The sequence below is a fragment of the Leiobunum rupestre genome, chromosome 5 (genome assembly GCF_980474605.1).
Source record: "Leiobunum rupestre chromosome 5, qqLeiRupe1.1.hap1, whole genome shotgun sequence".
NCBI classification, from domain to species: Eukaryota; Metazoa; Arthropoda; class Arachnida; order Opiliones; family Sclerosomatidae; genus Leiobunum; species Leiobunum rupestre.
In genome coordinates, this window is record NC_143388.1 from 42706970 (window position 1) to 42725512 (window position 18543).

The 18543-nt window shown below is 35.1% G+C and overlaps 1 protein-coding gene across 1 annotated transcript; it reads right to left on the bottom strand.

Annotated features, from left to right (window-relative positions):
* Window positions 1-5778: 5778 nt before the first annotated feature.
* LOC149945118 (uncharacterized) lies at window positions 5779-6604 on the bottom strand. Its single transcript, XM_090176388.1, has 5 exons — window positions 6585-6604; window positions 6454-6523; window positions 6094-6394; window positions 5854-6036; window positions 5779-5793 (listed from the first exon to the last, which is right to left on the bottom strand). The coding sequence occupies exons 3-5, from the start codon at window positions 6268-6270 to the stop codon at window positions 5779-5781; spliced, it is 375 nt and encodes a 124-aa protein (XP_090032514.1). The 5' UTR covers window positions 6271-6394; window positions 6454-6523; window positions 6585-6604.
* Window positions 6605-18543: the final 11939 nt, after the last annotated feature.

Genomic DNA, 18543 nt, shown 5'->3' on the forward strand with positions numbered 1-18543 from the left:
CTTTTATTCTGCAAAGGGCGTAACGTTACACCATTTTAGCTCTCCAAAGGGTGTAGCATCACGCCCTTTTTACTCTTTTAAGCGTAATCCAATACACCCTCTTTACAACCTAAATGGTATATTATTACTCCCTTACTAATCTTAAAAAGGTATATCATGACACCCTATTAACCCTGTAAAAGGCGTAATATTACACCCTTTTTACTCTGAAAAGGGCGTGACGTTACACCATCTTAGCTCTCCAAAGGGTGTATTATTACACCCTTTTTACTCTTTTAAGCGGAAACCGATACACCCTCTTGGCTATCTAAATGGTATATTATTATTCCCTTACTACTCTTAAAAAGGTAAATCATGGCACCCTATTAACCTTGTCAAAGGCGTAACATTACACCCTTTTTATTCTGAAAAGGGCGTGACGTTACACCATCTTAGCTCTCCAAAGGGTGTAACATTACACCCTTTTATTCTGCAAAGGGCGTAACGTTACACCATTTTAGCTCTCCAAAGGGTGTAGCATCACGCCCTTTTTACTCTTTTAAGCGTAATCCAATACACCCTCTTTACAACCTAAATGGTATATTATTACTCCCTTACTAATCTTAAAAAGGTATATCATGACACCCTATTAACCCTGTAAAAGGCGTAATATTACACCCTTTTTACTCTGAAAAGGGCGTGACGTTACACCATCTTAGCTCTCCAAAGGGTGTATTATTACACCCTTTTTACTCTTTTAAGCGGAAACCGATACACCCTCTTGGCTATCTAAATGGTATATTATTATTCCCTTACTACTCTTAAAAAGGTAAATCATGGCACCCTATTAACCTTGTCAAAGGCGTAACATTACACCCTTTTTATTCTGAAAAGGGCGTGACGTTACACCATCTTAGCTCTCCAAAGGGTGTAACATTACACCCTTTTATTCTGCAAAGGGCGTAACGTTACACCATTTTAGCTCTCCAAAGGGTGTAGCATCACGCCCTTTTTACTCTTTTAAGCGTAATCCAATACACCCTCTTTACAACCTAAATGGTATATTATTACTCCCTTACTAATCTTAAAAAGGTATATCATGACACCCTATTAACCCTGTAAAAGGCGTAATATTACACCCTTTTTACTCTGAAAAGGGCGTGACGTTACACCATCTTAGCTCTCCAAAGGGTGTATTATTACACCCTTTTTACTCTTTTAAGCGGAAACCGATACACCCTCTTGGCTATCTAAATGGTATATTATTATTCCCTTACTACTCTTAAAAAGGTAAATCATGGCACCCTATTAACCGTGTCAAAGGCGTAACATTACACCCTTTTTATTCTGAAAAGGGCGTGACGTTACACCATCTTAACTCTCCAAAGGGTGTAACATTACACCCTTTTTACTCTTTTAAGCGGAAACCGATACACCCTCTTGGCTATCTAAATGGTATATTATTATTCCCTTACTACTCTTAAAAAGGTAAATCATGGCACCCTATTAACCGTGTCAAAGGCGTAACATTACACCCTTTTTATTCTGAAAAGGGCGTGACGTTACACCATCTTAACTCTCCAAAGGGTGTAACATTACACCCTTTTTACTCTTTTAAGCGGAAACCGATACACCCTCTTGGCTATCTAAATGGTATATTATTATTCCCTTACTACTCTTAAAAAGGTAAATCATGGCACCCTATTAACCTTGTCAAAGGCGTAACATTACACCCTTTTTATTCTGAAAAGGGCGTGACGTTACACCATCTTAGCTCTCCAAAGGGTGTAACATTACACCCTTTTATTCTGCAAAGGGCGTAACGTTACACCATTTTAGCTCTACAAAGGGTGTACCATCACCCCCTTTTTACTCTTTTAAGCGTAATCCAATACACCCTCTTTACAACCTAAATGGTATATTATTACTCCCTTACTAATCTTAAAAAGGTATATCATGACACCCTATTAACCCTGTAAAAGGCGTAATATTACACCCTTTTTACTCTGAAAAGGGCGTGACGTTACACCATCTTAGCTCTCCAAAGGGTGTATTATTACACCCTTTTTACTCTTTTAAGCGGAAACCGATACACCCTCTTGGCTATCTAAATGGTATATTATTATTCCCTTACTACTCTTAAAAAGGTAAATCATGGCACCCTATTAACCTTGTCAAAGGCGTAACATTACACCCTTTTTATTCTGAAAAGGGCGTGACGTTACACCATCTTAGCTCTCCAAAGGGTGTAACATTACACCCTTTTATTCTGCAAAGGGCGTAACGTTACACCATTTTAGCTCTACAAAGGGTGTACCATCACCCCCTTTTTACTCTTTTAAGCGTAATCCAATACACCCTCTTTACAACCTAAATGGTATATTATTACTCCCTTACTAATCTTAAAAAGGTATATCATGACACCCTATTAACCCTGTAAAAGGCGTAATATTACACCCTTTTTACTCTGAAAAGGGCGTGACGTTACACCATCTTAGCTCTCCAAAGGGTGTATTATTACACCCTTTTTACTCTTTTAAGCGGAAACCGATACACCCTCTTGGCTATCTAAATGGTATATTATTATTCCCTTACTACTCTTAAAAAGGTAAATCATGGCACCCTATTAACCTTGTCAAAGGCGTAACATTACACCCTTTTTATTCTGAAAAGGGCGTGACGTTACACCATCTTAGCTCTCCAAAGGGTGTAACATTACACCCTTTTATTCTGCAAAGGGCGTAACGTTACACCATTTTAGCTCTACAAAGGGTGTACCATCACGCCCTTTTTACTCTTTTAAGCGTAATCCAATACACCCTCTTTACAACCTAAATGGTATATTATTACTCCCTTACTAATCTTAAAAAGGTATATCATGACACCCTATTAACCCTGTAAAAGGCGTAATATTACACCCTTTTTACTCTGAAAAGGGCGTGACGTTACACCATCTTAGCTCTCCAAAGGGTGTATTATTACACCCTTTTTACTCTTTTAAGCGGAAACCGATACACCCTCTTGGCTATCTAAATGGTATATTATTATTCCCTTACTACTCTTAAAAAGGTAAATCATGGCACCCTATTAACCGTGTCAAAGGCGTAACATTACACCCTTTTTATTCTGAAAAGGGCGTGACGTTACACCATCTTAACTCTCCAAAGGGTGTAACATTACACCCTTTTTACTCTTTTAAGCGGAAACCGATACACCCTCTTGGCTATCTAAATGGTATATTATTATTCCCTTACTACTCTTAAAAAGGTAAATCATGGCACCCTATTAACCTTGTCAAAGGCGTAACATTACACCCTTTTTATTCTGAAAAGGGCGTGACGTTACACCATCTTAGCTCTCCAAAGGGTGTAACATTACACCCTTTTATTCTGCAAAGGGCGTAACGTTACACCATTTTAGCTCTACAAAGGGTGTACCATCACGCCCTTTTTACTCTTTTAAGCGTAATCCAATACACCCTCTTTACTACCTAAATGGTATATTATTACTCCCTTACTAATCTTAAAAAGGTATATCATGACACCCTATTAACCCTGTAAAAGGCGTAATATTACACCCTTTTTACTCTGAAAAGGGCGTGACGTTACACCATCTTAGCTCTCCAAAGGGTGTATTATTACACCCTTTTTACTCTTTTAAGCGGAAACCGATACACCCTCTTGGCTATCTAAATGGTATATTATTATTCCCTTACTACTCTTAAAAAGGTAAATCATGGCACCCTATTAACCTTGTCAAAGGCGTAACATTACACCCTTTTTATTCTGAAAAGGGCGTGACGTTACACCATCTTAGCTCTCCAAAGGGTGTAACATTACACCCTTTTATTCTGCAAAGGGCGTAACGTTACACCATTTTAGCTCTACAAAGGGTGTACCATCACGCCCTTTTTACTCTTTTAAGCGTAATCCAATACACCCTCTTTACAACCTAAATGGTATATTATTACTCCCTTACTAATCTTAAAAAGGTATATCATGACACCCTATTAACCCTGTAAAAGGCGTAATATTACACCCTTTTTACTCTGAAAAGGGCGTGACGTTACACCATCTTAGCTCTCCAAAGGGTGTATTATTACACCCTTTTTACTCTTTTAAGCGGAAACCGATACACCCTCTTGGCTATCTAAATGGTATATTATTATTCCCTTACTACTCTTAAAAAGGTAAATCATGGCACCCTATTAACCGTGTCAAAGGCGTAACATTACACCCTTTTTATTCTGAAAAGGGCGTGACGTTACACCATCTTAACTCTCCAAAGGGTGTAACATTACACCCTTTTTACTCTTTTAAGCGGAAACCGATACACCCTCTTGGCTATCTAAATGGTATATTATTATTCCCTTACTACTCTTAAAAAGGTAAATCATGGCACCCTATTAACCTTGTCAAAGGCGTAACATTACACCCTTTTTATTCTGAAAAGGGCGTGACGTTACACCATCTTAGCTCTCCAAAGGGTGTAACATTACACCCTTTTATTCTGCAAAGGGCGTAACGTTACACCATTTTAGCTCTACAAAGGGTGTACCATCACGCCCTTTTTACTCTTTTAAGCGTAATCCAATACACCCTCTTTACTACCTAAATGGTATATTATTACTCCCTTACTAATCTTAAAAAGGTATATCATGACACCCTATTAACCCTGTAAAAGGCGTAATATTACACCCTTTTTACTCTGAAAAGGGCGTGACGTTACACCATCTTAGCTCTCCAAAGGGTGTATTATTACACCCTTTTTACTTTTTAAAGCGGAATCTGATACACCCTCTTTACCATCTAAATGGTATATTATTACTCCCTTACTACTCTTGAAAAGGTATATCATGACACCCTATTAACCATGTAAAAGTCGTAATATTACACCCCCATCTACCCTTTAAAAGGCCTGGTATTACACCCTTTTTACTCTGTGAAAGGTGTACCCTTACACTTTATCACTCCCTTAGATGAAAACTATTTCACCCCCAATAGAACTAATTGAAGAAACTAAAATTACGCCTCTTAGATCTATGTATAAACAAAAATGTTTATTTTTCACTTTTTACCTAGTTGGAAATTTTAACAGTTCTAAATTTAACAAAAATAATTTTCAAATTACATGTTTTACATTTAAGAAAATTAATTTTCAAATTACATCATTATATAACGTCTTAAATTTCCAAATCTAAACGGCCCGTCGTTTAACATTTTTATTTTTAAATACACCTTTTAATTTTAATATGACATCATTCACATTCTGGCTTGGTAAAGTTCGTTCCATTTCAAGAAATAAATTTTCTATAATACTTAAAGTTTTACATAATGGATGGGTGTAACCAATTTGAAACACCCAATATGTTCCAAACCATATACAAATTGCAGTTATTAAATCATTAGTTTCCAGGAACATTTCTTTATCAAAATGTATAAAATACCTGTTGGAATGCAACAATTCATTACCTTTGAAAACTATCACAGGTTCTATGGGTATTTGCTTTTCATTTTTTTTGCTAAAGAAAATTCTGTTATGGGTTTCTTTAACGAGTGAAGGCAGTAGCACCAAAGCGGCTACCATTTTTCTTGCTGTAATGAAGGTAATATTATTCGAGTACTGATAACATTAAAATATTTTTTAAATTACTTTTTCTTGCATGCTCATCTTTCTCTGAATTTAGTTCTGACATTAATTTGGTTTTTAATTCTTTTGTGCTTGCTGGTGCTTGACTAAAGATATTGTCAGAATACTCTTTTAATGAGTTGCGCAGCTTCTTCTCGATATCAATATCGGTTACCCTTTCAATTTCTAGAAGAAACTAAAAAAGGGTTAAATTCTAAAATGCTAATTAATCAAAAATTAATTAACCTGGTTAACATCTTGTAGGGCAAGTGTTGGAATGCCATTTTTAACTTTATTGCTTCTGTCCTTGAATGTCTTGTCCATTTTGCTGTTTAAAATTCGTCTATCAGGTACAATTTTTTTTAGCTCTTCTCTCATTCGTTTCTGATGGGCCTGAATGCTTATGGCATCTTCATAAACCATTGAGTTCTGAAAAAGATTTTTCTTAAAAAAATTGCTAACCCGACACATCAGAAAATAACACACATCAACACTATCGGAACTGTCAATTTCCTCATTTCTTTTGCTAGATGCGATGTATTTTTCACAATTCCTGCCACTATCAGCATTATTCTCAATATCGTCTTGTGTTTTGTTGATGTTATTGTCCTCCACCGAGTTTTCTATATCCTTTGCTGGTTTTTTCAGTAGTTTTAGTTTCATCTGTTTTCTTAGATTTTGCAGATTTTCTCGAAAAGATGTTCCTTTTTTCCTCAACTTCTGGATTTTTTTTCATTTTCCGCCTTGTGTTTTTGAATTTATTTTTTAACTTTTTTGAGAAATTTTTCTGCATGGATACATGAAAAATTATAAGTGAATCAGAAAAAGTGGGAAAAATTAACTTACGGTTGAGTCTCCAAAATAGGGATATTCTTGTACTAATTTTTCTGCAATGACTCCATACGAAGGAATATATCTGTAAGAAATATTTACGTATAACATAAGGCCCCAAAGTTTACTTAAAATAAATAGCTTACATAGAGTAGTTATCAATGAGATGATGGTAAATGATATTTACTATTGCTGATCTAATGTTATCTTTCTCATTTTCATCAGCTATTTTATATTTTTCTTCATCCAAGAAATATTTAGGTAACTCCGGTAGTTTGTAAAGTACAGAAAATTTTGACCTAGTTAACTTTTCAGCAACTCCTATTTGCATTTTGTTACTAGTAACGACACTGAAATATTACAAATAATAAAGTTTTAGTAGAATTAGGGCAACATTTCCAAAATATTTATTTACCAGCAATCTAACTCTTCATCTGATATTTCTCTAGTTTTATCCTAAAAAATAGGTTTGGTTTTCAGATTATATCTTAAGTTAAAAAACCATTATTTAAATTGTAAGATTAATTTGATTAAATTTAGATTTTTTAATTAAATATTTTCATTTTCATATTATAACTAGGTAGTCTCTAGCAACCCGATAATGAAGCGAAGAAATGTACTGTCAAAGAAGTTTCGCTCGCTTCCATAATTTACATACCTGTGAGCTAACATCAGATTTACTGAAATTCTGTTCTTGTTCATCTTTACGAAATTTCTTTTTTGCATTACCATAGTCATTTGAATTTTTTCTCTGAAATTTATTTTATTAATATTATTTAGGACTATCAAAACCATAAACTTTATATATTCTGAACCCTCTTCCACAACTTACCACAACTCAGTGGCGTACCTAGGGTGGGGCGGAGGGGGCGGTCCGCCCCGGGCGGCATTTTCTAGGGGGCGGCATTTTTCATTCAAGAAAAAACATTGGTGTTTTTAGTAACGGCGTTTAGACGGTTTAGTCTTTTCTCGTAGTGAGACCGTTGTTACTAGCTTATTGTTCATTTGGACAAAATGAATGCAAATTCTTAGTATTTTTCTACTTTTGCTGTAATGCAGGACACATCAACATTTTGGAAATTGGAAGGGGCGACCAATTCATTATCCGCCCCGGGCGTCAAAGGGTCTAGGTACGCCACTGCCACAACTTTAATAATCATTTTATCAGTTATGATAGCATCTTCATCCAAATCAATATCCATAGAAAAATCTTTATCATAGGACTATCAAAAATGTAAAATAATTTTATTAATTAACCACATTTACACTTTTCAAATATGTTATAAAAAGAATTTAAATATAATTTCAGTATTTGACATTTTACTGGGATATAAATTATACCTTTGCCTGTGATTTATATTATTAGTAAGATGAGTGAGTTAAAAGGTGAGATTGCATAATTACATTAAATTAAAAATAAATATTTGAGTACATAAAGCCAAAATGGTTTTTAAGATTTGCGTTGTTTCACTGATTTGGAGTTTTTGTAAGCAGACATGGCTAAATCGTATTTATAAAATAAAATTTCACTGAAAGATCTCATAATTAAGTAATTAAATCTTCATATGAGTCAGAAGGTGAGATTGCATAATTACATTAAATTCTAAATAAATTTTTCAGTACATTAAGCCAAAATGGTTTTTAAGATTTGCATTGCTTGGGGTAAAAGATCTCTGAAATTTTATGGTTAGCTTTTAATAATTTTGGGGTAAAAGATCTCTGAAATTATAATTAAATCTCATATTTCAATAATCTGTTTTACCTGAAAGACAATGTTTTTCAAATCCAAGTCTTCGTACTTTTGATCTTTCGAAATTGTTTCCTTTAGAATTTCTAATGTAGAGTTTTCTTTATCACAATCTCTTTGGATCTTTAATTTCCTTTTACTCGCACCTACACACACGATAACCATTAGGCTTAGAGCAAAAATTCCAATTAGAAATTATAATTTAAAAATTAAGTTATTAATACATAAAATGTGACGAAGAACAATTTTCTAATTGGAATTTTTGCTTAAGCCTAATGGTTCTTGAGATAATTTTACAATGACCTTGAAGACATGGTGCAAGGTCATACAATTTTCGGAATATTAAAATATCCTACCATGATGCGATTGTCTAGCAAATTTTGATAATGTAGCACGACTTGTTTTGGAGTTATTAGCGCTGTCTTGCAATTTTCCCTTTTACGCCCTTTGTGATTTTGGTTAAATTGTTCTCGACTTACTATTGGTCGAATCCGATATTGTTTACATTATATAGGCATAAAACGTGACGGGGAACACATTTCTAATTGGAACCAACTTTCTAACACTTACGGTTCTCGAGATAGTTTTTGAATGACCTTGACGACATGGCTCAATGTCATCGAGGTTATTCTTCTTTGGCCCCCTGCACAAGCTACGTAACATAAAAAAATTAAATTCCTAGAGAAAACGGTTTCTGAGATATTCCGCCTGGATTGTTCTTTAGTAGACACCCTGTATATCGTTCCCAAAAAAACTACAAAGAGTTCCGAAATATTAATTTTCTTTAAACCTTAGTCATTATCGCGCAGTCCGGCCCGTCCGCTCCAAAAACACAATTTTTATCTTTCGTGTTTGGCGGTTTATCTATTAATTTCCTAGGAAAAAATTTTATTTATAGTAGATTTCATTGCTGTTTTGTATTTTATTTGTTTTGCAGTTAGCTATTGGTTGGGCAAAAAATAATATTTCAATATTTGCCAACATGTTTTTATGTAAGTGAACTTTTCTAATTTAAGAAGGATAACGGCAAAGAACTATTAGGATATCTAAGGTATCGTATTACGTTTTGTAGTTTCATCATTTCTTAAATAATTTTAAAAATTCAAAATGGATCGAACTGGATTTTTTAAGTGTCCTAAGAATAAATTATTATATTATGCAAGAACTTTAACTCTCTTAGTTGGTCATCTTAAAAAACATGGAAGTGAACCAAATTTTAGTATTCGCTGTGGCATTGGCAATTGTGGTAAGGTGTGCCAAAAAACAGAAAGTTTTCGGAAACATACATATAGGAAACACAGCAATATTCTAAAAGAGAAGGCTATGGTGGAGCAAGGAGGTCAAGAAATGGAGATAAATGAGGATAATTTCCAACCCGTTGAAGAAAATGTCGATGAAGATGTTTGTATGCAACCTAATGAAAATGAAGAAAGAGGTACGAATTTTACAGCTCTAGAAATGCAGGAACTAATAATGAAGCTGTTGTTAAAATACAGAGAATGTCATTTACTTCCTCATAGTGTAATTGAAAACCTTTGTAATGACCTACTAGATTTTTGCCTAGACATTTTATCATCCCATGTTGAAGACGTACGCAAATTACTTCAAAGTAGAGATATTGAAGTCGATAAAAACATACTATCCAAAACAAAATTTAAATACCAAGAATCTTTCGAATCTGTGAACACTAAGTACAAAGTGGCATCATATTGTTCAAGTAATTTAGGAATGATGCAACCTGTTCAGTTCTCCTTCACACATCAAAATGAGCCAAATGCGAAAAAATGCTATTTTCATTACGTTCCTATTTTGAAAGTTTTGCAACATATGTACAGTCAACCCGAAGAAATTTCAAGACATGAAAAGATTAGCACAAACAGTATGCCAGAAATATCGCACTTCAATATGGGTGAAATATCGAAAGATATTATTTCAAAATTTGGACCAGATACTGCACTATTGCAAATATATCTTGATGAGTTTGAGCCCTCTAACCCACTAGGTTCGAAAAGGGGCAAACATAAACTTATTGGTTGTTATTTTTCCCTTTTAAATCGAAAGAATAGATATCGATCCAAACTAAGCGATATTCATTTGGTTTTTTTGGGCCAAATCATGTGATGTCGAAAAATATGGTTGGAATGAAGTTTTTCAACCTCTAGTATTTGATTTAAGTGAACTCGCAAATACTGGAATCTTTATAGAAAATCTAAACAAAACTATTAAAGGGTTTGCCTGTATATTTTCGGGGGATAATTTAGGGCTCCATAAGCTTGGAGGATTTAATCCTGTATTTAGCAGTGGATGAATTTGCCGTTTCTGTATGTTAGATTATTCAGAAATCAGTGAGAAATTAAAGGAGAATGAACTTGTTTTAAGATCAAAAAAGAGACATCTTTATCACTTGCGTTGTTTAGAGCTTGATTCTACTGAGGGGTTAATTTATGGTGTTAGATTAGGCAGTCCTCTATTAAAGCTAAATAATTTTGACGTAACCCAGCAACATCCTGTTGACATAATGCATGATTTGCAAGAAGGAGTCATTCCAAAGATATTGAAATTTTTGTTCAGTCATTTAATTAGAAATGGATTTTTGGATGTAGATATTTTAAATAATAGGATAGCAAATTTCCCTTATGGTAGAGTGGAATCTAATAGGCCACAAACCCAAATAAGAAATGCCTTTCTGGGAAATTCTAATTTAAAGGGCACAGCTAGTGAAATTTTTTGCCTTTTTAGGTTATTGCCATTACTATTAGGAGATATTTGGCCTGAAAATAATGAAGCTTGTGAACTTTATTTGCAATTAAGAGTTATATGTGACTATTTGTTCGCCCCAAAAATGTTTTAGACAAGTTACCCATTTTACAAAACAAAATTGAAAAGTTTTTAGAAAATGTAATACGCGTTTGTGGTCCTAATTTCATGACCCCTAAATTTCATTACATGCTCCACTACACTAGCTGCATTAAAAAATTTGGCCCACTAAGATACATTTCGTGTATCCGTTTTGAGAGTAAACATAATTACTTTAAGGAAATTTGCCAAATCACTAACAATTTTAGAAATATCACCCATACACTATCAAACAGACACCAATTTTACCAGTGCTATAATTGGTTAGCTGAAAAAACACCAGCAGTTGAAAAAACGTCATCTGGAAAACTAGTGAACAAAGATGATTTAGTAGTTGAGTTACAATTTTTATTGAACAATGATATTCCGGATCAACTTTATGCCATGCGATTTGGAAAATATGACACCGTTGAATACTGTGTTGGAAATTGTTTTATATATAGTATAGAAAACTCTGAAATATCCTCTTTTTTTTTAGATCAAATACATATTTTCACTTGAACATGATCTATTACTCTGTGGAATTCTACATAAAAAGCCAATCTTTGTAAAACATTTACACGCTTATAAAGTTTCAGTGTTAGAAGAAATTGATTACACGCGGAAAACCCTAAAGGCAGGAACCGAATTAAATTATCAAATGTTGACAAAATATAAAGTAAACGATAACTTTTATGTTCCTTTAAAATTTGGATGTTTCTAATTGTAATTTTTTTTAAAATTGTGATAAAATATCATTTTTGCAAAAATTAATTAATATGGGGTTTATTCATTCTCATGAGAATTTATAATTAGAAAATTTTAACAATAATTTATTAGGTGAACTTTCCAATAGTTTTAAACATTATATTTAACAATATAAGATACAAACCATTATGAAAACCTTCTTAAATTTAAGCATTGCAAGATAGCACTAAATGATATCTATAACTATAAGTCTTAAAGATTGCCCTTTTATTTATTTATTTATTTATTTGCATGTCATGTTCCTAAAAACTCGAGGACGGTTAGCTCTAGAGCTTTGAAATTTTAACTCACTGTTCAGGGCCTGATTTCCAACTAAACGCGCCTAATTCCAAATACCTGACATGGTTATTAATCTAATTCAATTGTATTATTTTACTCCTTTTATTTTACTCGACTTTGGACTTTCGCCTCTCTTATCTACTTTTCCGGCTGGTCTCGGCTTTCAATTTTTTTTCTCGACTTCCACCCCTTTGCTTCACTTATCTGGCTGTCAATTTTTCGTCTAGACTTCAACCCATTTGCTTCCCTTATCTATACTTCGGATCTTTTTTTTTGTTGGAAAAATGTCGCGTGGTCGCGTCGTTATTTGTTGTAAAACGTCGTCCGGTTTGTTCTTAAGTTCCCTGCGCCTGTCCCGACCTTTAAACTTTTTTAACGGGTTAGTGTGGAATTCGTAAAAAGGGAGTTAGTGTGAAAGAAAGGGACTTCATAGAAGGGGAGGTTTAGTTGGGATTTTTAAGTAGTTGCGTGTTACGTGTGCTACGTTTTTACCACGCGTGTTGCGTTTTTGCTACAGCGTTTACCTTTCTTACGTACAAATCAGATCTCATTCATTAAAACTAAGACCCTGGGCGAAGCCGGGTATTAGAGCTGGTATTAAATAAAACAAAGTTATGATTTAACCATGGACGAAAATAAAGTTATAAAAATAACAAACTATTTTTTTTTAAATAGCTTGTAACCTTCTGCCTGCATTTCATTTATAAATCAGTGTTAAATAAATATTTAAATTTAAGGGTAAAGGGAAAATAAATAATCACAGAAATTAAAATTAAAATAGCATTCATGTCAGAATCACTATGTATTCTGACATGAATATTTTTTCTAACTTTTGTCATTAAAAATTATATTATTCATTATTAAATAAATAAATTATTTGACACACTAACTAATCATTTTGACTTTTTGTTATTATCATAAGTAACATAATAACAATAAGTATGACATTTCATATTGCTTTAATGCTAATTTTCTAACCGAACCTTTTTTCGGCACTGATACTCTCTTCAAGCTGTGACTTGAACTCGCAACTTATCGTTTTGGATGACTACGTTTTGATCAAAATTTAAGCCTAATATCGGAGAGCACGTTCTGGAGTCGTCGCGAGGGGCTTTGGCTTTGTTTTAAAGCCCGCGTGCGAATCATGCGTGATAAAAAAACATGAGCTCGTGGTGCCGGGAAAAACTTTTTTAAATTTTATCATTTTAGCCTAATATTCCGCCTATCTATCGGAAACCAGATATTTCGGCTAAGTGGAAGTCTTGTATATTTTAGACACTAGAGGACTCTGTGCTGCGAAAACATCTTGATTAACTATGAAAATCAGTTTTGTTGTAAATCTCCTTAATTGTCATACTTATTGTTATTATGTTACTTATGTTATGATATATATTTAAAAACATTTAATTTAAATAAATTAATAGTGCATATATATTAATAATTATCGAAACTATTACCCAAAGAACCACACTAGGCAACACCCTATATATACCCTTAAGAGAGTTCTGAAACTCTCATCAAGTGTGGTAAAGGTGTTTACACTCTCTTCACTTCCCTATAAGAGGTATTAACGCCTTTTAGATTCCTTATAAGGAAAATTAACACCGTTTTGACACCCTTTTAACTCCTACGGTCACCCTTTGAATACCCTTTTTATTAAGAGTGTAATGAGACCTGGTTTCACACTGAACATACAATAAGTGGACCCAAAAAAGGAAAATTCTTATAATCCTTGCGCCATTAAAAAGATTACCATGGAAATTAAATAACTTGATCATGTGGCACGAGATAAACTATAGATTTTTAAAGTTAGAAACGCGTGGGGATTCGAGGAATAGGCGCTTCAATAAATGCCGCTCTTTTTTTTTCCCTCTGCGCGCGAGTCACTGAATAAAATAGTCACGTGTTTAAATTAGTTTTATTTGTAAGGCTATAGTTGATAGCTAGTTACGTTAAAATAAAGTCGTAGATTTTGTTAGCGGACATTTTTTTATTTAGTTCATATTCCCTTTAAGGCACAACTCATGATCAGAAACTGTCTTAGGTCAATAGAATAATACCGCGAATTAGATATTACAAAGGCGGCCACTTTGAGAGCAGTTTTTACCCCATGGGATACAATAAGATAAAAATGCCTAAGCCTGGGCGTCATAATTGTTCTGTGTTACCATGGAGGAAACAAACCAGCGCAAAATTATAATAAAATTAAAATTTTAACCTTTCATAGTGTCGCCTTCATTGGTGAGGAACAGTGGCGCTGGCTTTATGACGCCAAAAACTCAAATCATAATTAATTACTAAACTTATTTGCGTAAATGTGTTTATGGATTGAAACATACTGAGACCAGGACCAAGGAAACGCTTGAATTGATCGTGAAACTTGATTGATCTGTCTAGATTCCGAAATGACCAGGAGAGATACCAGGCGCGTTATGGATGTGTTACATCGTCTGCACGATTTACAAGGCACGTTAAAAATGGGGAATGAGTTCAAAAATTATAATGTCACTTACCACATTTGCGATTTGCTTTCGATGTCGATGACCACCTTTCGACTCTTTGGAGTGGCGATTCCCAAATGTTGCGGTTACAAGGGAGGCAACCAGTTCGTTCTCCGCCTTTATCAAGCATTTGTTTTGATCCTTCTCTGGTCGTGTTTCCTGCGTTTGTCTCTGTCCTGTCTAGGCGGACGCCATACAGCCATGGATACTTGGGGCAATTTTTTCGCCATTTTCAAAGAGTCGCCAACAGTCAGTCTCATTACCTCGATCATTTACCCCGGCGTTTGCGCTTTCCTATCCACTCTGTTCTTCGTTTTCTCTCTCAAATGTTGCGGGTTCTACGAAAGACTGCATCAACGATTCGAAGAAATGCAGAGAGACGCCGGCGACGCCGACGAGGAGGAATGGTCAGCCAGCGTTATCAAAATACAAGTTAAATTAACGTAAAAATACGCTTCATCGACGATCTTTAGTAACATGGTTTTTACAATTATAGAAAATCTTTATGATAGTATCCGGTACTTGCATCATAATGTTGATCTGTACTCAAGTATGGCTCAGCGTCCTGACTCTCCAAGAGTCCGAGAGTTCCATTCTGCCGTACATATGGTTTGTCTTGAACTGCGTTACCTCCTTGTACAACGGGGCGATGTGGTCGTTCTCCTTGCAGTGGTTCTTGACATTCGCTTTCATCGTTAAGACCAAGTTCCAGAACGTCAACAAAGAAATAGACCAGTGCTTCGACGCCCACCTTTTACGCATTCATTCTGTGGCCAAAGTACTTGACGCTATGCGCAGACATTATCGTGTCGCGAATTTGTGCAGAGAGATGGACTGTTTTATGAAATTCTACTTGGGTATAGTCATCACCTTCCACACTCCACTGTTTTGCTTTTTCGTCTTCCAGCTGATCTGTGTGCAATTGGAAACTCTGACAAAAGTCATCTCTTACATCTGGACGATTACTTTGTTCTCGCACCAGTTTATATTGTTGATCGCAGCGGCGGCTATCCCCAGTACGGTAAGCTGGTGAAATCGGAGTTCCTTATTAAAATGTGCAGTATTTTTTCTTTTAAGGCTCAACAGATAATTTCAAAGCTCTACGGTTGCTGTCAACTTTCTCTGAGAATGGAAGATAAATTATCGGTAATGGCAATAGAGCAAACAAGGTACACCACATGAATGGAAAGTGGGTCTCGGGCTGGCATGGGTAGGTTTGGCAAAGAAAAACCGGAAATAAGCAAATCAGCATGACCCTGCCATTCAGGACAAACAGTGTTCACTATAAACAGCTACGGTTTCCATTCCTGGGGATGTAAATTCTTTGGGTCAAGTTTCCTTGAAGCCCATTAAAAATATAATACAAAAATAATTTACCCACAGCTCGTGTCTGGTTTAGGAAGAGGCGATAATCCGGGCTTCACGTTCATCAACATGGTTGTTATGTCTCACGCTTCGAACATATCTGTAAGATATTGTCTCAGATAGATTTTTGGTAGTTACATTTCGTTTTCTCTAATTTCAGATGGTGGCTGCAATCTCATCGTACATCATTATCGTCAGTCAGCAGTTGGGCGGCCAATAACAATATCTCTGTGACTATGGGCAAGTTATTACAGGACTGGTAATACTGTACTAAGCCCCATAGAGGATTTCTCTTTAAACTGTCGCGCTATTCGACTTGAACGTCTCCGTGTGTAATTTGCGGGAGTTCAGCGTTTCCAGACGTACGATAATTATCGTACACGTCGATAATTTCGACATCATTTTTGGGACGTACGTTATTTTTAATGATGTACTATATAGAACGCATTTTTCGCTAATTCTGCTCATGCGTACGATAATTTTTTTAATTGGCTGAAAACCAGTTGAAACTGCGATTTTTAAACATAAGTTTTCAATCGGTCGAACTTTAAGTGTTATTAAAATGTTTGATTTCACAAGCTTAACGTCACTATTTCACACACAATTTAAATCTACCGCCAGTTTTCAGGCATACGATAATTGTTTTTGAAATCGAAACTTTTTTGAATGTGGTACGATAATTTGAGTAAATCTAATGTGGCCACCGGGCAGTTATGGTCGTTGTTTTACCCCTGTACGCATTTCAGAGAGAGGAGATTTAAAGGAGATATTTTATGACTTTCATAAACGGAAAAGAGCGTGAGGTGAGATCAGATTTTTTAAACAAAACTAGCGGGAGTGTGCTTGAGGTTAGATTTATTAGCGAAATTCAATGAGAGGAGATGAGATAAAAAGTTAGTTTACGGTGGATAGAGGAGATGGTTTGAGTTTAAAATTTTAGAAACGTGAATGAGGTGGAGTGAGAGTTATCACAAAATTTGGATAAATTCCCATCACTGTATATTACTGTGAGCTAGTAACGGAGTGACGTCACCACAAGAAGAAAATCTCCCCCTAGCGAGGGGCTGTCAAAGGCTAGGTGTGACGCGTTCGCAAGCGGACGCAAAACGGTGACGCAGACCGCAATGCAGTCTGTCTTGTGAATAGCTCTCAGTAAACCTTTTGCATATGAAGAATATTAAGTGTCACACTTATGTAACAATATTAAGTGTCACACTTATGTAACAATATTATACACTTATGAAGTTACTAAGTAAAGATTAGTTGGTGAAAAAAAAAGAACTATATTTATCGGTAACACAGATAAATCTGATAAATATATCAATTTGTGTTTTTAAAGAAACCTCGTATGTTTGTAAAACTTGTATTTGTTAGACTAGCTATTACGGGACGATATTTACAGAGCTTTAGTATTTTGTAGCTGTTTGAAAATATATTACTAAACATTATTATATACATTTTTACGATCATTACAATTGTTGAACAAAACCACCCACATAATGTATTCCTTCTGATGATATATTTTCATAATCGTAATGTGCAATTGGATGCTCCTACTGGTTTATCTTTTCCCAATACAAGATAGAAATTAACTACTACTAGAAATCTAAAAAAGCGGCCGCTATGACATTCACAGTCACATCAGACCAATCAACGAGTCCAGCCTGTAATAATATGGGTATACGACAATTGGTCGAAAACGTTTTCGTTGTACGAAAAGTAGTTGCAACTCTTTTGGGTGAATGGTTATTGGTTGTAGTCAACAAATGGTCGGGACGATGATACGGAGGCGGCGTCAATTGTGTGTACGCGCCATTTTGGTGTACGGTAATTTGGTGTACGACAATTGATAGTAAACGAAAAATGGGTTAACGTTATTTGAGTGTTCGCACCTTTTTGACACTAGGAAAGACGAAAAATGGGAGGACGACTTTTTGGCGAACGATAATTGGGTTAGTGAGGCAATTGGGTTTAGCGATAATTTGTTGTTAAGACAATGGAGAGTACGCGGCAAATTAGTGACCGATAATACGGTGCACAAGACAAATTGGTGAATGTCAGTTGAAGGAATGCGGCAATCGGGTGAGTTACTATTAGTCGAAAGGTAAGTCAAATACAGAAATTTGGTTGTACCAAAAGTGACATGTTTTCCAAAAGTGTGACATTCGGACCTATTTCTTAATGAATGTTAAGACCGAAATACAAGTTGGGAGGGGACAACGGAGGATATACTTTGGGGAGGGTAGGAAGTTAAATCGAAGAAATAACGCCTCGTAGTGAGGAACGGAAGAGCTATTTAGCGCTGGTCAAAGCTATAGTGTATTTCATTGATTTTTGGTCGTTTTATGGAGACGCTATCTCCAGCTACCAACGATGTTATACAAGAGACTAAAGAAACAGTCAGAAAGGGCGACTATAAATAGTCTTTTATGAGGCCAATCTCTAGTCGAACAAAGACTAAATAAAAAAGCCACAAAAATGCGAAATCCTTAAAAACAAATTAAAGTAACCCGCAGGGGTGTTCCTTTTTTATCATTGATCTATTTTATGTGAGTTATCTTTATTTATCTATGAAATATATATTAGTTTTTGTTGTACTTCCCCAGCTTT